General features: G+C 29.9%; 7 protein-coding genes across 7 annotated transcripts; 4 read left to right on the top strand and 3 right to left on the bottom strand.

Moving 5' to 3' along the window:
- Positions 1–127: 127 nt before the first annotated feature.
- On the bottom strand, positions 128–1093 carry PPL_00814 (uncharacterized protein; the record flags this gene model as incomplete). Its single annotated transcript, XM_020571834.1, has 4 exons — positions 128–213; positions 396–484; positions 655–797; positions 887–1093. 4 exons carry the CDS (start codon positions 1091–1093, stop codon positions 128–130), a joined length of 525 nt encoding a protein of 174 aa, XP_020438357.1.
- A 468-nt stretch (positions 1094–1561) lies between these two features.
- Positions 1562–1804, bottom strand: PPL_00815 (uncharacterized protein; the record flags this gene model as incomplete). Its single annotated transcript, XM_020571835.1, has 1 exon — positions 1562–1804. The coding sequence occupies one exon, from the start codon at positions 1802–1804 to the stop codon at positions 1562–1564; it is 243 nt and encodes an 80-aa protein (XP_020438358.1).
- Positions 1805–2559: 755 nt separating this feature from the next.
- On the top strand, positions 2560–4323 carry PPL_00816 (WD40 repeat domain-containing protein; the record flags this gene model as incomplete). Its single annotated transcript, XM_020571836.1, has 6 exons — positions 2560–2696; positions 2869–2963; positions 3051–3138; positions 3218–3391; positions 3484–3750; positions 3846–4323. The coding sequence occupies 6 exons, from the start codon at positions 2560–2562 to the stop codon at positions 4321–4323; spliced, it is 1239 nt and encodes a 412-aa protein (XP_020438359.1).
- Positions 4324–4718: 395 nt separating this feature from the next.
- Positions 4719–6562, top strand: PPL_00817 (RCC1 domain-containing protein; the record flags this gene model as incomplete). The annotated part of the gene is made up of 6 exons (XM_020571837.1): positions 4719–4866; positions 4985–5281; positions 5516–5600; positions 5676–6240; positions 6317–6522; positions 6550–6562. The coding sequence occupies 6 exons, from the start codon at positions 4719–4721 to the stop codon at positions 6560–6562; spliced, it is 1314 nt and encodes a 437-aa protein (XP_020438360.1).
- Positions 6563–7156: 594 nt separating this feature from the next.
- On the top strand, positions 7157–8134 carry PPL_00818 (TBC domain-containing protein; the record flags this gene model as incomplete). Its single annotated transcript, XM_020571838.1, has 4 exons — positions 7157–7361; positions 7454–7537; positions 7601–7831; positions 8130–8134. The coding sequence occupies 4 exons, from the start codon at positions 7157–7159 to the stop codon at positions 8132–8134; spliced, it is 525 nt and encodes a 174-aa protein (XP_020438361.1).
- A 282-nt stretch (positions 8135–8416) lies between these two features.
- PPL_00819 (DUF3430 domain-containing protein) lies at positions 8417–11571 on the bottom strand (the record flags this gene model as incomplete). Its single annotated transcript, XM_020571839.1, has 6 exons — positions 8417–8709; positions 8784–9838; positions 9911–10241; positions 10562–10602; positions 10976–11064; positions 11131–11571. 6 exons carry the CDS (start codon positions 11569–11571, stop codon positions 8417–8419), a joined length of 2250 nt encoding a protein of 749 aa, XP_020438362.1.
- Positions 11572–11703: 132 nt separating this feature from the next.
- PPL_00820 (ankyrin repeat-containing serine/threonine-protein kinase) lies at positions 11704–14919 on the top strand (the record flags this gene model as incomplete). The annotated part of the gene is made up of 6 exons (XM_020571840.1): positions 11704–11738; positions 12202–13366; positions 13455–13740; positions 13838–14024; positions 14083–14153; positions 14279–14919. 6 exons carry the CDS (start codon positions 11704–11706, stop codon positions 14917–14919), a joined length of 2385 nt encoding a protein of 794 aa, XP_020438363.1.
- Positions 14920–15058: the final 139 nt, after the last annotated feature.

Below are 15058 nucleotides of genomic sequence, written 5' to 3' on the forward strand. Positions count from 1 at the left end.
GGCGATGTTGAAGTGTAGTAGAATGACATCCCAACAACCATATCTAAAAACAACAGAGCAGGGAATGTGATGTCTAAGCCACTGTACATATTCATGCACACCTTTATTTCATCATCGGTCAGCTTACTCAAGAGCTCCTTTGCATAGTTGATTTCGTAGCCTGTAAAGTGTTGATCATACAACTAGAGGGAGGTGAAGTGAAAATAAAGTAAACTATTTCATTAATAATTGAGCTAATGGATTGGTTGATCACTCACACTATCTAACATAGACAACACGTGGCATTGCTATTTTACAAAAAAGATTGGTTGAAGATCTTACAGTTTGAGATACTTGCAAAACACCAAAAAACTGAAGTAATACAAAATTTATTCCAGTTAAACCCAACAATATACCTAACAGTTTAGCTTTTGGTTTTAAATTATTTATATCTTTAATCAATCTTTTAACTTTTATATCCATTTTCAAAGAGTAGCTACTACTACTATTAGTTGTAAAAATAAATTAAATGTTTTTTTTTTTTTTTAATCTGATTATTTTGTTTTTTATTTTTTGTAATCACCAATCAATAATTTATATTTATTTAATATTTACAATTTGATTTTATTTCTTGTTTTAAAGCAATAGTATATCTATATGTTAAAGCTTGATTACAAAAAATCAACATCAGGAACAGGAAAAGGTTTCGATTTCTCTAATCTAATTTCCTCTAATCTTTGTTGTAGTGTTATTTGTTTTAATGGTGGTGCTTCTTTATAATATTGATTTATCTTTTGTTCTTCATCATCTAGTTTAGTCTATGTGAAAGAATGATTGAATGTGAATGTCAGTTTCCATATAATATCATGTCAAGTAATGATTATATAATAAGCTAATAATACAATACCTTGGCAGACTTGCATTTTGCAGCAGCTTCGAAAAAAGGTTTACATTGACTTTTATGATGAGTTTCTGTACATTTCAAAGATGCAATTCTAACACCATCACACATCGATGGTGGTGGTGTATTTCTCTTTACCTTACTCTGTTCTTCTTTTGTTACCCATCTGTGAACTTTTGACTTGCTATCATTCTCTCCTTCTGTTGTTGTCATTTCTCTATAAATCAATGTCTTAAATAAATGGCTAGAAGATCTTCACCAATAATGCAATGACATTCACTGATATTAAAACTTAAACAAAATATTGTTTTTTTTTTAAAAAAAAAAAAAAAAAAATTCAAATAATTTTTGTAAAATCATAAAAAATAAATAAAACAATAAGGTAAATTAAACAAAACCAAAAACAGTTAACTGTTCTTATATTTCTATTATGATTTTATTTGATTTGATTGTATATTTATATTCTCTCAATGCTCGAAAAGAATTGTGTGAGGTTGATTGATTGATATTTATTGTTGATCAAATTTACAGAGGAGAGGAAAAGGAAATTTGTGTTGTTTCCATAATGGTGATTGTTTGTTTAATTGGTTGATGATGGGTGTGTGTGTGGAGATGTTATTGAAATATATATTATATTTGGTCAGAGAGTTTGCGGTGGGAATTATCTATAGGATTGGTTGTTTATTTCTTGCCTCTGTTCTTGGCAGCGCTTGGAACAACAGGTGGCTTTGATACTGGAGCGAGTTTTGAAATGAATGGAATATCGCTCTTCTCGGTTGACGAGGTGTAGTAGATGTACAATGTAATCAAAGCAACCAACAAAGTCACTGGGTGGAAGATCAATGTAACGATCCACCATACCAAACAAAGTGGTGTCTTAATAAGATAGTAGATTAATGATCCAATGAAACTGAAAAAACCCATTTTCTTTTAAATTTATAGCTATAAGTATTATAATAAGTCTAGACTAGTTCTATTATTAAATTAATTGTTAAAGAAATAATTAAAATTAATATTAATATTTTGTGAAATCACTAAAATATACGTGTAATTTTTTACTTACTAATATATATAAAATTTTTTGATTGCTAAAAAAATAAATAAATATTTTTTAATGCTGTTATAAATCAAAACACAATTGTGAAATTGTTGAAAAAAAAAAAACAAATAAATTATGATGAACTTCAAAGTGAATAGGAGGTGGTTGATTTTAAATATTTTTATTTTTATTTTTATTTTTATTTTTTTGTCATCAAAAGCGTAGAATTAGATAATATTATTGTTATATTTAATTGAAACTTTAGATTAATTGAATTTACTATTTTAATTACATAAGTTTGATCAATCAATACTCAACTTTTAAAAATATATATTTTAATTGAAAAAAAAAAAAAAAAAAAAAGATTCATTCTATGTATTCAAAGTTACTATTATTCCCATTGTTCATACTACTACGACTACTATTAAAAAGTAATAGTAAAGATTATTATGGTTGAACGTTACAAAAAAAATAAAAAATTTAAATTAAAAAGGAAAAAATTAAAAAAATTAAAAAATTATCACTCGTTTTGACGATAAACTATTAAGATAATTAAATTTATTTCGATAATTTAAAATTTAATTTAATTAATTAAATTATATAATAATAGTAAATCGAATCGATCAATAGAGAATAAAAGATGAGTAGTTATTCATCGGATGATTTGACAGATCAGGCACCAAATGATATTTCATTTGAAACCAATTTGTTCTCTGTAAACTTTCATCCTACCGATGATTTGGTAGTGGTCTCTGATGCAGAGGGTAGAGTTAAATTGTATGAACAATCAATCAATCAATCAATCAACATTCATTAATTCATTAATCAATCAGCTAATCATCAGAAAAGAATAACAATGATCTCATCTCACTTTCAAACTAAAGATTAAACAAACTTATCTAATTTTTTTTATTTATTTTATAAACATAATAATTGGTTTCAATTGTAGATTTAAATATGGATTAGAAGAGAATAAGAGCATGTTTGCATTAAGACCACATAAGTCTGGTTGTAGAGAAGCTTGTTTCTCAACAGATGGAAAATGTATGTATATCAATCATTGAATCGTTTTATTTAAATATTCGAATTGCGATCAATTAATAAATATTGTTAATATTTATATAAATATAGATATATTTACAGCATCATCAGATTGCTCAATGAAAGTAATCGATGTAAATACAGGATCTGTTTTATATACAAGAGAAGAAGCACATGAGTATGTTAAAGATCTACTATAGATTAACAATCACACTGTATAAATCAGTACTAATATTTTTTTATTAACTTATCAATAGTGATGCAATTAACACATTAATAAGTAAAGATTTTATGGTATTCACTGGTGATGATGAAGGTACTGTCAAGGTTTGGGATATGAGACAACAGAATATTGTTTGTGAATTTCAAGAGCATGCCGATTATATATCTGATATCATAACAATCAATGATAGACATGTAGTTGCAACTTCGTATGTATTAAAATTATTATTATTATTATTAAACAAACTATAGTAATAAGTAATGATTGATTAACAAAATGTTGATATCTATATATATATAGGGGTGACGGTGGACTTTCAATATATAATTTCGTTAGAAGATCATTAGATGATATATCAGAAAAGACAGACAATGAGTTACTTTCAGTGGCATCATTAGAGAACGACCAAACTTTGGTATGCGGAACACAAGACGGAACTATTTTAATATTTGACATTCACAACTTGGAAACACCAAAAAAGTTTGTTGGTCATCCCCAATCAGTAGATTCAATCGTAAAGGTTTCAAACGACAGTTTTCTCTCTGGTTCAAGTGATGGTATGATTAGGTATGTTATTTTACTACAAATATATCATTAATGAGTGTTCACTAACTTTGAATGTATTATCTATTATCTATATATTATTATTATTATTATTATAGATATGTAGGTATTAAACCAAGAAAACTATTAGGTGTAATTGGAGAACATTCAACATTCCCAGTAGAACGTATTGCTATTTCAAGAGATAATAGATATTTAGGTTCAATTTCACACGACTTGTCTTTAAAGTTTTGGAATGTTTCTAATCTCTATGACGATGAAGTCGATGAGGATGACGAACAGATGGATCAAGACGAGAGTAACGATGCCGACAGTGTAGACTATGAAAACGAAGGTCAGGACAATGAAGATGAAGAGTTGACCGATGACAGCGACGATAACATGGATGACAGTGATAACGATGATGATAAAGACAGTGACGATAGCGATAGTGATGACAGCGACGATGACTCTTCAGATGACAATAAAAAAGTTCGTAAATCACGTGCCGCCAGAAAGAAGGAAGCTAAAAAAGAATGGACAAACGCACCAAATAAAGAAAAGAAAAAGAAAAAGAATTTCTTTAATGACCTTTAAAAATCATAAATATAAAATCAAAAAAAAAACAATTAAAAAAAACCAAGAAAATAATAGATATTTTAATCTAGATTTTTTATTTTTTTTATTTGATTAAATTTAACTTTTTCCCAATAATTTTTTAGATGTTACCACCCGAATGATATTTATTTTTTAACCAGGTCACAAGATTTGTCTAATTCTTTTTTGGGGCTAAGCTTCCTTTGATTGATTTTTTTTTTTGATTTTTGATTTTTGATTTTTTTTTTTACAATGTTTCATTTTTTTTTTTCTTCCTTTGATAGGAATTATAATCATTCTCAAATATTTTTAATATATTGTTATAATTAAACATATAGATTTATAGTAGTTGTTATGATTGTATTGGTACCTATGCTGCTAGTCTAATAAGAACAATGACAATCATCACGGAAGAATATTCAATAAAGGAATGGGGTAGGGTTGGTTTGCATAGACACTATTATGAAGCACATTCAATAGATTTATTGAATAAACAACCTTCTAGAGTATTTTCAGGTTCATCTCATTCGATTATGATTACAGGTATGTTGTTTATTTTTTTTAATAATGCGAAAATTGGTAAAATCAAATCATATTAATTTTTAATTTTATTATTTCTAGTTGGAGGTGATTTATAGTTTGTATTATTTATTAAAAAAAGCTTTATTATCATTTTTATTAATTTATATATGTGATCATAGTTCATTTGGATCGAATTCATGTGGTCAATTGGGACATGGAGATTTGGAGAATCATGATTTTCAACCGATTAGAAAATTCTCAATGTTAAAGGCATACGCCTCAGACGTTCCTATACAAGTGGAGATTGGTAAAGATTTTACATTGGTACTGACAAAGAATGGTAATGTATATAGTTGGGGATTGGGTGATCAAGGTCAGCTCGGTAATATTGTCGATGATGAACAAGCAGTTGCCATCTCCAAGCTAAATGGTGGTGGTTTGTTTCTTGATGTACTGTTATCGACCAGTCAAGATGGATCGTCTCCTTGGAACATGATGAATGCATTCCCCAAACGTGTAATACTACAACAGCAAATAACAATGATTGCCTGCGGATCTGCCCACTCCATTGCACTGACAAACTCTGGTGAACTATATTCATGGGGTTCCAACAGTTTCGGTCAGCTAGGAATCGGAGATACCTCATTCAACATGTATTCTCCCACCAAAGTAAATAACATTGGAACTGTATCTTTAATTGCTGCTGGTTATTCACACACACTTGCTTTGCTTTCTAATCGTTCTCAACTCTATAGGTAAGTAGTAGAAATATTGAGAATTTTTTCATTTTTAATATTAATTAAAATTTTTTTTTTTTTTTTTTTTGGTAGTTGGGGGAAAGGATCAGATGGACAATTAGGTCATGGAAATACAAGAGATTATTCAACACCCAAAGAAATACAACCAACTTTTATTAAACCACTGGATTCAATTAAATCGATATCGTGTGGACAATTCACATCATATGCAATTACATCGTTTAAAGAGATATTCTCGTGGGGTCAAGGTATTTCATTGGGTCACTCTGATTATATCGATCAACTATCACCGAAATTAGTAACCGATTTACTTGGTAAAAATGTTGAATATATAACTGCTGGATTTTCACATTGTCTGGCACATACAAGCGATGGATTGTGTTATGCTTTTGGTCAAGGTGACTACGGACAGCTTGGTCTAGGTGAACAAGCCAGCATTTCACTCACACCAACCTTGGTGACACAGTTGGAGCCATACTTTATCGAACATATTTCAAGTGGATGGTGGAACTCAGTCGCTATCATCACACCAAGAACCGAACGATCAAAAGATACAATCAAAAGAAACAGTAGTAACAGCGCATTTAAAAAGAGTTTTAGTATTTCAAATTTTAATCTAAGTGATTCGATGTTAAACGTAAGATATTAAAATAATAGAATGATCATAACGATGTTTTAATTTATATTAATATATCTCAACATCAATTTATTAGTTAGAGAAATTATTAATTGAATACGATGTAGAGCAATCATTGGAGATGATTCATCAATTGGATAGTGAAATCAATTCAGACAATTCAAGTGAGTCTGATGATTTATTGGCATCGATTGAGATCATTGACCCTGCAGCACTCGAAGAACATGTAGATTTAAAACAAAAACGTATTGTACATTCTATTGGTTCTATTTTTGATAAATTGTATGTTGTTGGTTTGTTTATTTCTAGAAAAGTTGACTAGTTTTATTAATCATTCAATTTCATTCTAAAAAGTGTAAATATATTTAAAGATAAAAGATCTATTAATTTAACGTTGGACATTGATAAAGATCTACTGTCAAAGATATGGACTGATCGGTTCTTACCGGTATGGGATCGATGTGTTTCCAGTAAAGAGTGGACACGATCTAAAATCTGGAGAAAAGGTATTCCTCCTGATATTAGACCACTGGTTTGGAGCCTGTCGATTGGCAACAAACTGGGAATCACTCGAGAGATGTACGAAGAGTACAGCGATACCGTCCAACAGTTTCTCACTTACCAACAGGACAAAAAGAATGAAAAGAATCTAAAGGATTTCGAAGATTCATCGGACGAGGAGTATGACGACGACACTAGTAATATTATGTTTTCAAACGATAAACAACATATGTTTAATAATGCACCACCGGTCTATAAGCAACTGTACCAAACGTACTCGATGTTGATGATCGATCTTCCGCGAACATTCCCACATCTGCACATGTTCAACAAGAGCGGACCTTACCACAAGCAGATGACTAACCTCCTATTGATATGGACACTGCATCGACCGGCCATCGGATATGTTCAAGGTATGACATATCTTGCCGGTCTGTTTTGTTTGCATTGGAAGCCATACGAATGCTTCGTTGCTTTTGCCAACATGGTCCACACTCACTATTTCACATCATTGTTCATGATGGACGTCAATCAAATTGTAAAACACATAAAGATATTCGATATACTCTATCAAAGATATCTACCTGAATTACATTCACAATTCAGAAAACTTGGTTTTTGTATGTATATTAATTATTATAAACCAACTATTTAATTGTTTATAAAAAACTAATATAATTATCTATTCTTAATATTATTATTATTATTATAGCATCGGAACACTATTTATTAGAATGGTTTTTAACACTATTTACTAAGCAACTTCCACTTGATGTTGTAGCAAGAATATGGGATTGTATGTTAATTATGATATTATTCTATCTATATCGTTTGCTAATGAAATCAATTTAAAATTTAGGTTATGTTTTTGAAGGTGAATCTTTTATTTATGCAACAGCAATTGCTATTTTAAAGTGTTGTCAAAAACTAATTATATCTTCAAGCTTTGATGAAGCAGCACTTCTTCTAAGAACACTCCCACAGGATATCAAGGAGGAAGCACTTTTCTCTGCTATCAACACAATACACATCCCCAAATACTTTAAGAAACTTGTCGAGAATCTCAATAAAGAATCATATATACATAATAGTAATACTAATTCTTTGTGATAGTAGCAAAGTAACCAACAAACACATCCACCTTTTTCAGGGTGAGAATAATCGTTTTTCATTCATAGGATCTATGTAGGATTCTAAAATTGAAATAATGAGAAGTGTTTGAAGGTTATTTGTTAATTATTACAAGGAATCAAGAGATTTACAAAGTTATGTATAGATGAGTTTACTTAATGTTTATCCTTCCACCTAAAGCAAAACGAATCAAACTATCAAATATTTCTTCTTTATTGTGAATTGGTTTTATGTTTAATTTGATTGAAAACTTATAGTTTAAATAGTAATAGAAACATATCCTACATTAAAAGATTTTGTGGTCAATACACCAAAAAAAAAAAAAAACAAATACAAAAAAAATAATTATCTCTTTAAAAAAATTCTTAAACAAGACAAACAATTAACTTCCTTTGGTTTCAGGTATTTGAATAAAAATAATAATAAAAAAAATTAATTTAAAATGTTTCTGAAAATAACAAACATATGTTTATATTTTTTTTGTACAATGTAGATGTTTGTTTACATTTACTCAAAAATCTTACATAGATCCGAGTAAATAAATTTAAATTAATGATTCTTGATTGTTCAGAGGTACACGGGTAATAGGAAGTATACTGTTAACTACCAAATTATTACGTTCATCTTGGTCACTGTCTTCAGAATCATCATCGTCAAGAACTATATATTCATATTTGTGTTTCTTCTTTCCACTACCAAATATCTTTTTGTACAAATAGTTATCCATGTATATATTTCTATAGGTAAAGCAGGCAAAACCACAGATACCAATGAATCCAACCAATACGAAAATGATAGCTACGATTGTTTCCGTTGTAATAATATATCCATCATTCACTTAAAAACAAATAATAACAATTAGTTTGATTATAGATCGATATTTAGTGTTCTTTGTTCACTGGTTTACTTACAAATAATGGTGATATCTTGAGAATGAGTTGCTTGACCATCATTTAGAGCAATCAATTGTATATTATAATCTTGATATTCAGTGATGTTGGTTATAGTACAGCTTTTATCGGGTGAATTATTGCATGCAGGTACAACGGTGCCATTCAGTAAAATGGTGTAGGTGGTCTGCTTGTCTGGTAATCCACCTTTAGAGTCGTAGTAAATCGAAAAGCTATTGGATGTAAACTCCAAATCGAATTTGGTGATTGTAACTGGGTCGTGTAGTAGCTGCTGATACTCCAATGCCGCCGATTGTTTACCATTGTTAATAGCTACAACACTGATGTTCACTGTCGATCCACTCGGCAACGAATCGATGGTACAATTGATTGTGTCGGCACATCTGTCTATGGTCTGACCGTTGATCGTTACCAAGTAGGTATTTGGTATGTTGGGGAATCCACCAGCGGAAAAGTAGATGATATCGAGCGACGTTAGACTTTGAGAGATTGAGGTGAGTGATGTCATTTGTGGAGGTGCTGGTAAGTTGATGGGTGCTGTGAAAATCGATGGAACTACACCAAAGTAGCTGACACCATCGACCTTTATCAATAATCTTGTTGCTGCACCGCTCGACAGTTTATCTATTGTACAGGTGTTGTTGGTCTTGCAACCGAGTTGATATTGATTGGTAGATGCATCGTAGTAGTAAACCAGGTAGTTGAGATTCACTCCGTTCCAACCGACCGATGAAATCGATTCAAGTGTAAATGAATTGTAATCGTTGAGCACAATGAGACCGGCCGATATGGAGAGTTGATTTACCACTGGGAATGCATTCGCTATATGGTAATTATTGTTGCCGGCTGAGCAAGATGCAGTGTAGGTTCGGGTTGATAATACATTGGAGCAGCTTTTGTCATTTCCACTCTGACTGATATTCAATGAGAGTAGCGATTCGGTAACTACTTTTTGATAGTCTCTGATCTGTCCATCGAAAATTAATTCATCTTGGATACAAACACCGTCTGCCAAAGAATATCTAATTCTTGAATCATTGGAATCATCACAATCACTAGATCATATTTAAATATTTATCAGTTTATTTAATGAATATAAACAAAATAGTAATTAAGAATCTAGTTACCTAATATATCTTTCATAGTAAAGAGTATTTGTTTGAGGAATAATTGGTTGACTTGACAACTGTAAAACCATTGAATAATTTGGATCACATTGTCCAGAGATGAATGTTATTGTCGAGTTGATAGTCTGACATTGGTTGTCATTATAAATCTGATAAATAATATTTTGGTTATCATTGCTTAGATTGGTGACCTTTATTGAGTATTGATTATCACTCCAAGGATAACATTGTGATAGTTTATATGAAATACTCTTTAATAATAATTGATTACACTCTGAATAGAATAATAAATGAACGAAATTGTTATTATTATTATTATCATCAACTAGATCTATTTTAAAAGAATAGGTAATATTGATTAATAAAACAAATAAAATAAATATATATTTCATTTTAATATATTTAAAATAAATGTTGCAAAAAACCCTTTAAAGGTTAAATCAAATGCATATAATTGTTTTTGGGTATGGTTATTTTTTGCACCCTTTTAAATTTATTAAATAAACAGATATTTTGTTTATTTTTTTTTGCAACAAAAATATCTTTAAAAAGGAATTAAAAAAAATTATTATTATCATGATTTTTAAAAATAGATTATTATTTATTTATTTGATCTTCTAGAATAGATATAATAATTTTCAATTCATTTACTAAATTGATAGGTTCGAGATCGATGACCATTTTTAAGTGGACTAATAAAATGTATATGCTCCAACAGAGCAAACTCTTGAACAAGTGGTGGTGAAAAGTAGCTTTCTACTGCAATTGAAAACGTATTGATCGAGTGATGATTCGATTGAAAAAGATTAATGAAATCAACATTGATACAAGCAAGATTCTCACAGATCGTAAGAGATGTCAATCGACTATTAAATAGATTGTCAAACAATTGTTTGGCGTTGGTGATTGGAATGGCATTTGTTTTTTGAAGTTAATTTCAAATTGAATAGTTGTGTCTGGTTGAGTGACTGTATCCATTGATCATGTTGTTGGTTGGTTTGTAGTGGAATCTCTAGATGTTGTAAACCAACCAAATATCGCGTGGGATTAAAAAGTATCGAATGCCTATCTCTTTCGGATTGGTCTGGAGATAGCTGTTGGTCTTCAAGAATAACAAGTTTTCTAATCGATCTATTGATTGGTCGAGCTTGAAACTGTAGATAGTATTTATCTAAGCTTTCAGCCAAGCTCTTAGAAAGTGGGTAATTAAAGTAAGTTACAACTAGTTTCCAGATATTGGTGTTCAAAAGGATCGGAGATAAGGTCTTGTCCTCCATATTGAGATGTAGGTGTACAGTGTGTAAAGTTTGTGATTGATTAATGAATTCCAAGACCGGTAGAATGTCGAAACGAGTGCCTAGCATTGTGAATTTTACTTTGGTAAGAAGAGTGCATTGCTGAAAGTGTTGGAGTACCGTCTTTGGAAGTCCTAGGTCATATAATGTAATAGAAATGGCGCGTAATGATCGTGTTGAGTCCGAAGGTATATCGATTTCGTACAAAGACCCACATTCGATTTCTTGAATTAGCGAATTCCTCCAAATCTTGCAGAGGAAAGATTGAACATCTTCTTGCGATATATATGCAGGTTCGAAAAATGAAAATGATTTGATCGGTACATTGATTTTTTGAATAAAGTATAATCCGTTCGATGGATTCATTATTATTCCGATTGGTTTATTTCTATTATTAATTGCATTTGCTATCATATCATCATGTCGATTGCTAGCTGTTATATTTCTATTGAATATTACATTCTCATAGACTCCCAGTACTTGTTGGAATAATAATATATGTTGGTTGAGATTGAATCTGTTGATGGATTTTAGTGAATAGGATAGTCGAATGATGATTGTTTTACAAAATCTTAAAATATTGTATTTATTGTTTATCAAACGATAGAGATCACTTGATTCTATTGGGTCTGATGGTTGGCCAACAAAACCACAACTTATTTTTCGACTCGATGTGATGATGCTCAATTTCATGAATTCAAACCATTTCTTTGAGACAAGATTAAGTGATAGTCTCCATTTAAAACTATAGTAACGATCGTTAAATAAATTTAAAAATATTATTCTTTGTATTATATGATTCATGAATATATCTTAACTGTCTGTCAATAATAATTGTCTCGGCTACCAATTTTAAACCAAACAAGAACTTTGTTTATTCTTTGAAAATTTTTATATTTTGAACAGCTTTAAAAAAAAAGTTAACATTTTTGGGTTTAAATAAATAAATCTATTTTTTTTTTCATTATTTGTTAATAATAATAATAATAATAATAGTAGTAGTTCAACATTGCCAAAAACAATTATGGCATTTTATGATGTTTTAACGATCTTAATTTGTAGAAACTATTTAAATTTATCTGATTTAAAGCCATTGTTTCAATCATGTAGATCAATCTATCAACAAAATCATAATGATCAGACTAGTGACATTGAAATCATTAAATATTTATATATACACTACTTGGATTTATATTCAAAGTTACTTATTAAACTAAAAATATTTAATTCTATCAATAGTAGTAGTAATAATGTAGACAACATAAATCAAATACAAAATACATTATATAATAATTATATTAATAACATTATAACAGTTAACAATTTAATAAAACCAATTCAAATATTTAAAAAGTTAAATCTAGATATTGGAATATTGGTTGATACAAATAATATATTGAATCAACTCTATTTAGATCAGAGTTTAGAACAAAATGAGATTTTTCAAAGTATTCACCAACAGTTACAATTACAACAACCAAACCATCTAATCGATAAGCTATTGTGTTATTCAATTATCAATAATAATGATACACTGCTTTTATTGCTCATCAGAGTCATCTTATTGTTACAATCCAATCAATTAACCAATAGCTATATAAAATCAAGTACATCAGCAACATCATCAACAACAACAACACAATTAAGTGTAAATCAACCAGTTAATTCACTTAGAGTTTCAACATCGCATCAAAAACAACTACAACAAGTACCAATATTAAATATAGATGAATTATCATTTTTATTAAAGTTTTATAATAGTAATAATAGTAATAATAGCAATAGTAATAGTAATAAGATATATAAAACACAAATTATAATAACAGTGTTACCATTATTTATTGCAGCAAATCAAAAGAGTTCACAATGTTTAAAATTAATAGTAGATAGTTTATTAGTGTCGATCTATTCAAATAATATCAATGTAAAGCTAACAGCAACCAATAGAACAGCATTATTCTATTCGACAAGTAGAGATACTACATTAGCACTTTTACAGTACAATGCAAAGATCGATGCTAAAGACACCACTGGAATGCTGCCTATTCACTATCATTCACTGGTTGGTAATCTTGATGTAATTAAATGTCTTTTAGATGATACGACCATCAATGCGCAGGATCTATCTCAAAATACACCATTACATTGGTCATCTTTAAAAGTAAGCGATAAACAAAACTAATTCCACTTTCTATTATTATTATTAATAAGATAGAACAAACATATTAACAAACTATTAATTATTTAAGGGTCATTTACCAATTGTAAAATATTTAATTAGTTCAGGTGCAAAATTGAATATTGCCAATCATCAAGGTAGATATCCAATACATAATGCAGCACTCGAAGGTCATATCGATATTATAAAGTATTTGGTCGATCTCTATGCCAAGGCATCGTTACGTGGTAGCATTCGGTCATCTAGTGGAAGTGCATCCATTCAGATTCCAGATCGTGAGAATAACACTCCAATCGATTTAGCAATACTAAAGAATCATTTCTATTGTACATTTGAATTATTAAGATATGAAGGAGGTATGTAATATAATTATACTAGTTATCATCCATCAAATAATATTTCTTTAGTTATCATATTAATTTAAACATAATGCATCATTTTCAGTATTGTTAGCTTCAAGTGAATTTGATTTCACTAATGGTCGAAAGATTGGATCTGGTGCTTTTGCAGACGTATATTTATTAGAGTGGCGAAAGAAACAGGTTGCTGTTAAACGTGTAAAGTATGAAAGATTATTGGAATCTGGAAAAACTGATGAGTGGATCAAAGGAAAGTTTCTACTAGAGGTTGTTTTGATGGTGTATGTATTATTATTATTAAAAGAGATTGTCATCTAACTAATAATTACCAAATTTTAGAAAACTATCACATCTACCTAGTTTTGTAAAGTTATATGGTACTGTAATTGAACAAAATGAATTATTATTAAGTATGAAATGTTTTAATAGTAAAAGTTGTTTAAAAGTAACAAATTATTAATGTTATTTAATGTCATCATCATTTTAGTATTGGAGTTTTGTTCATATGGAAGTCTATATAATATATTAAATACAGTTGGAAACGATGAAATGATTACCAATCTACCGTCGATCAATCTATTGTCGCAGAGTATGGCAAATGGTATGGCCTATTTACATGGCTTGACACCACAGATCATACACAGAGATCTTACATCACAGAATATATTGTTGGATGCCAATGGCTCTGCCAAGATTGCCGATTTCGGTATATCGAGATTCAAGAATGACATTGGTGATAAGACGATGACTGCGATTGGAAACCCTCGTTGGAGAGCTCCCGAGGTCACCAAAGGCGAAAAGTACAGTGAGAAAGTGGATGTCTTTGGCTTTGGAATGATCTTGTATGAACTGTTCACAAGGCGTGTGCCATTCCACGACTATGAACCGGTGCAGGCTTCATTCAAGGTGGTAAGTGGTGAGAGACCCATCATTCCACCGACAGTAGATTCACGCTGGGCCAAACTCATTCAGCGATGCTGGGATCACCTTCCTGCAAACAGACCATCATTCCAAGAGATCATTCAAATCATTCAACAACTCCCAATAGTAAACATCAAAGTATTCACACCGAATGATATTATAATGCATCCATTCAACCAACAACATCTGAATTCAGATTCAACATCAAACGATGTCTCCATGTCTTCTTATGAAGGTTCATATGAAATATCATAACAAATAAAAATAAATAATAAATAATACTATATCATTGTTTGTTTAGATTTACTGAAAAAAAAAAAAAAACTTATCAGTTAAATTAATTTGATCATCACCAATCAACTGATTCTTTATTTTTGTAAAATTAAATTTAAAA

Source organism: Heterostelium album (assembly GCF_000004825.1).
Source record: "Heterostelium album PN500 unplaced genomic scaffold PPL_scaffold1, whole genome shotgun sequence".
Lineage (NCBI taxonomy): Eukaryota > Evosea > Eumycetozoa > Acytosteliales > Acytosteliaceae > Heterostelium > Heterostelium album.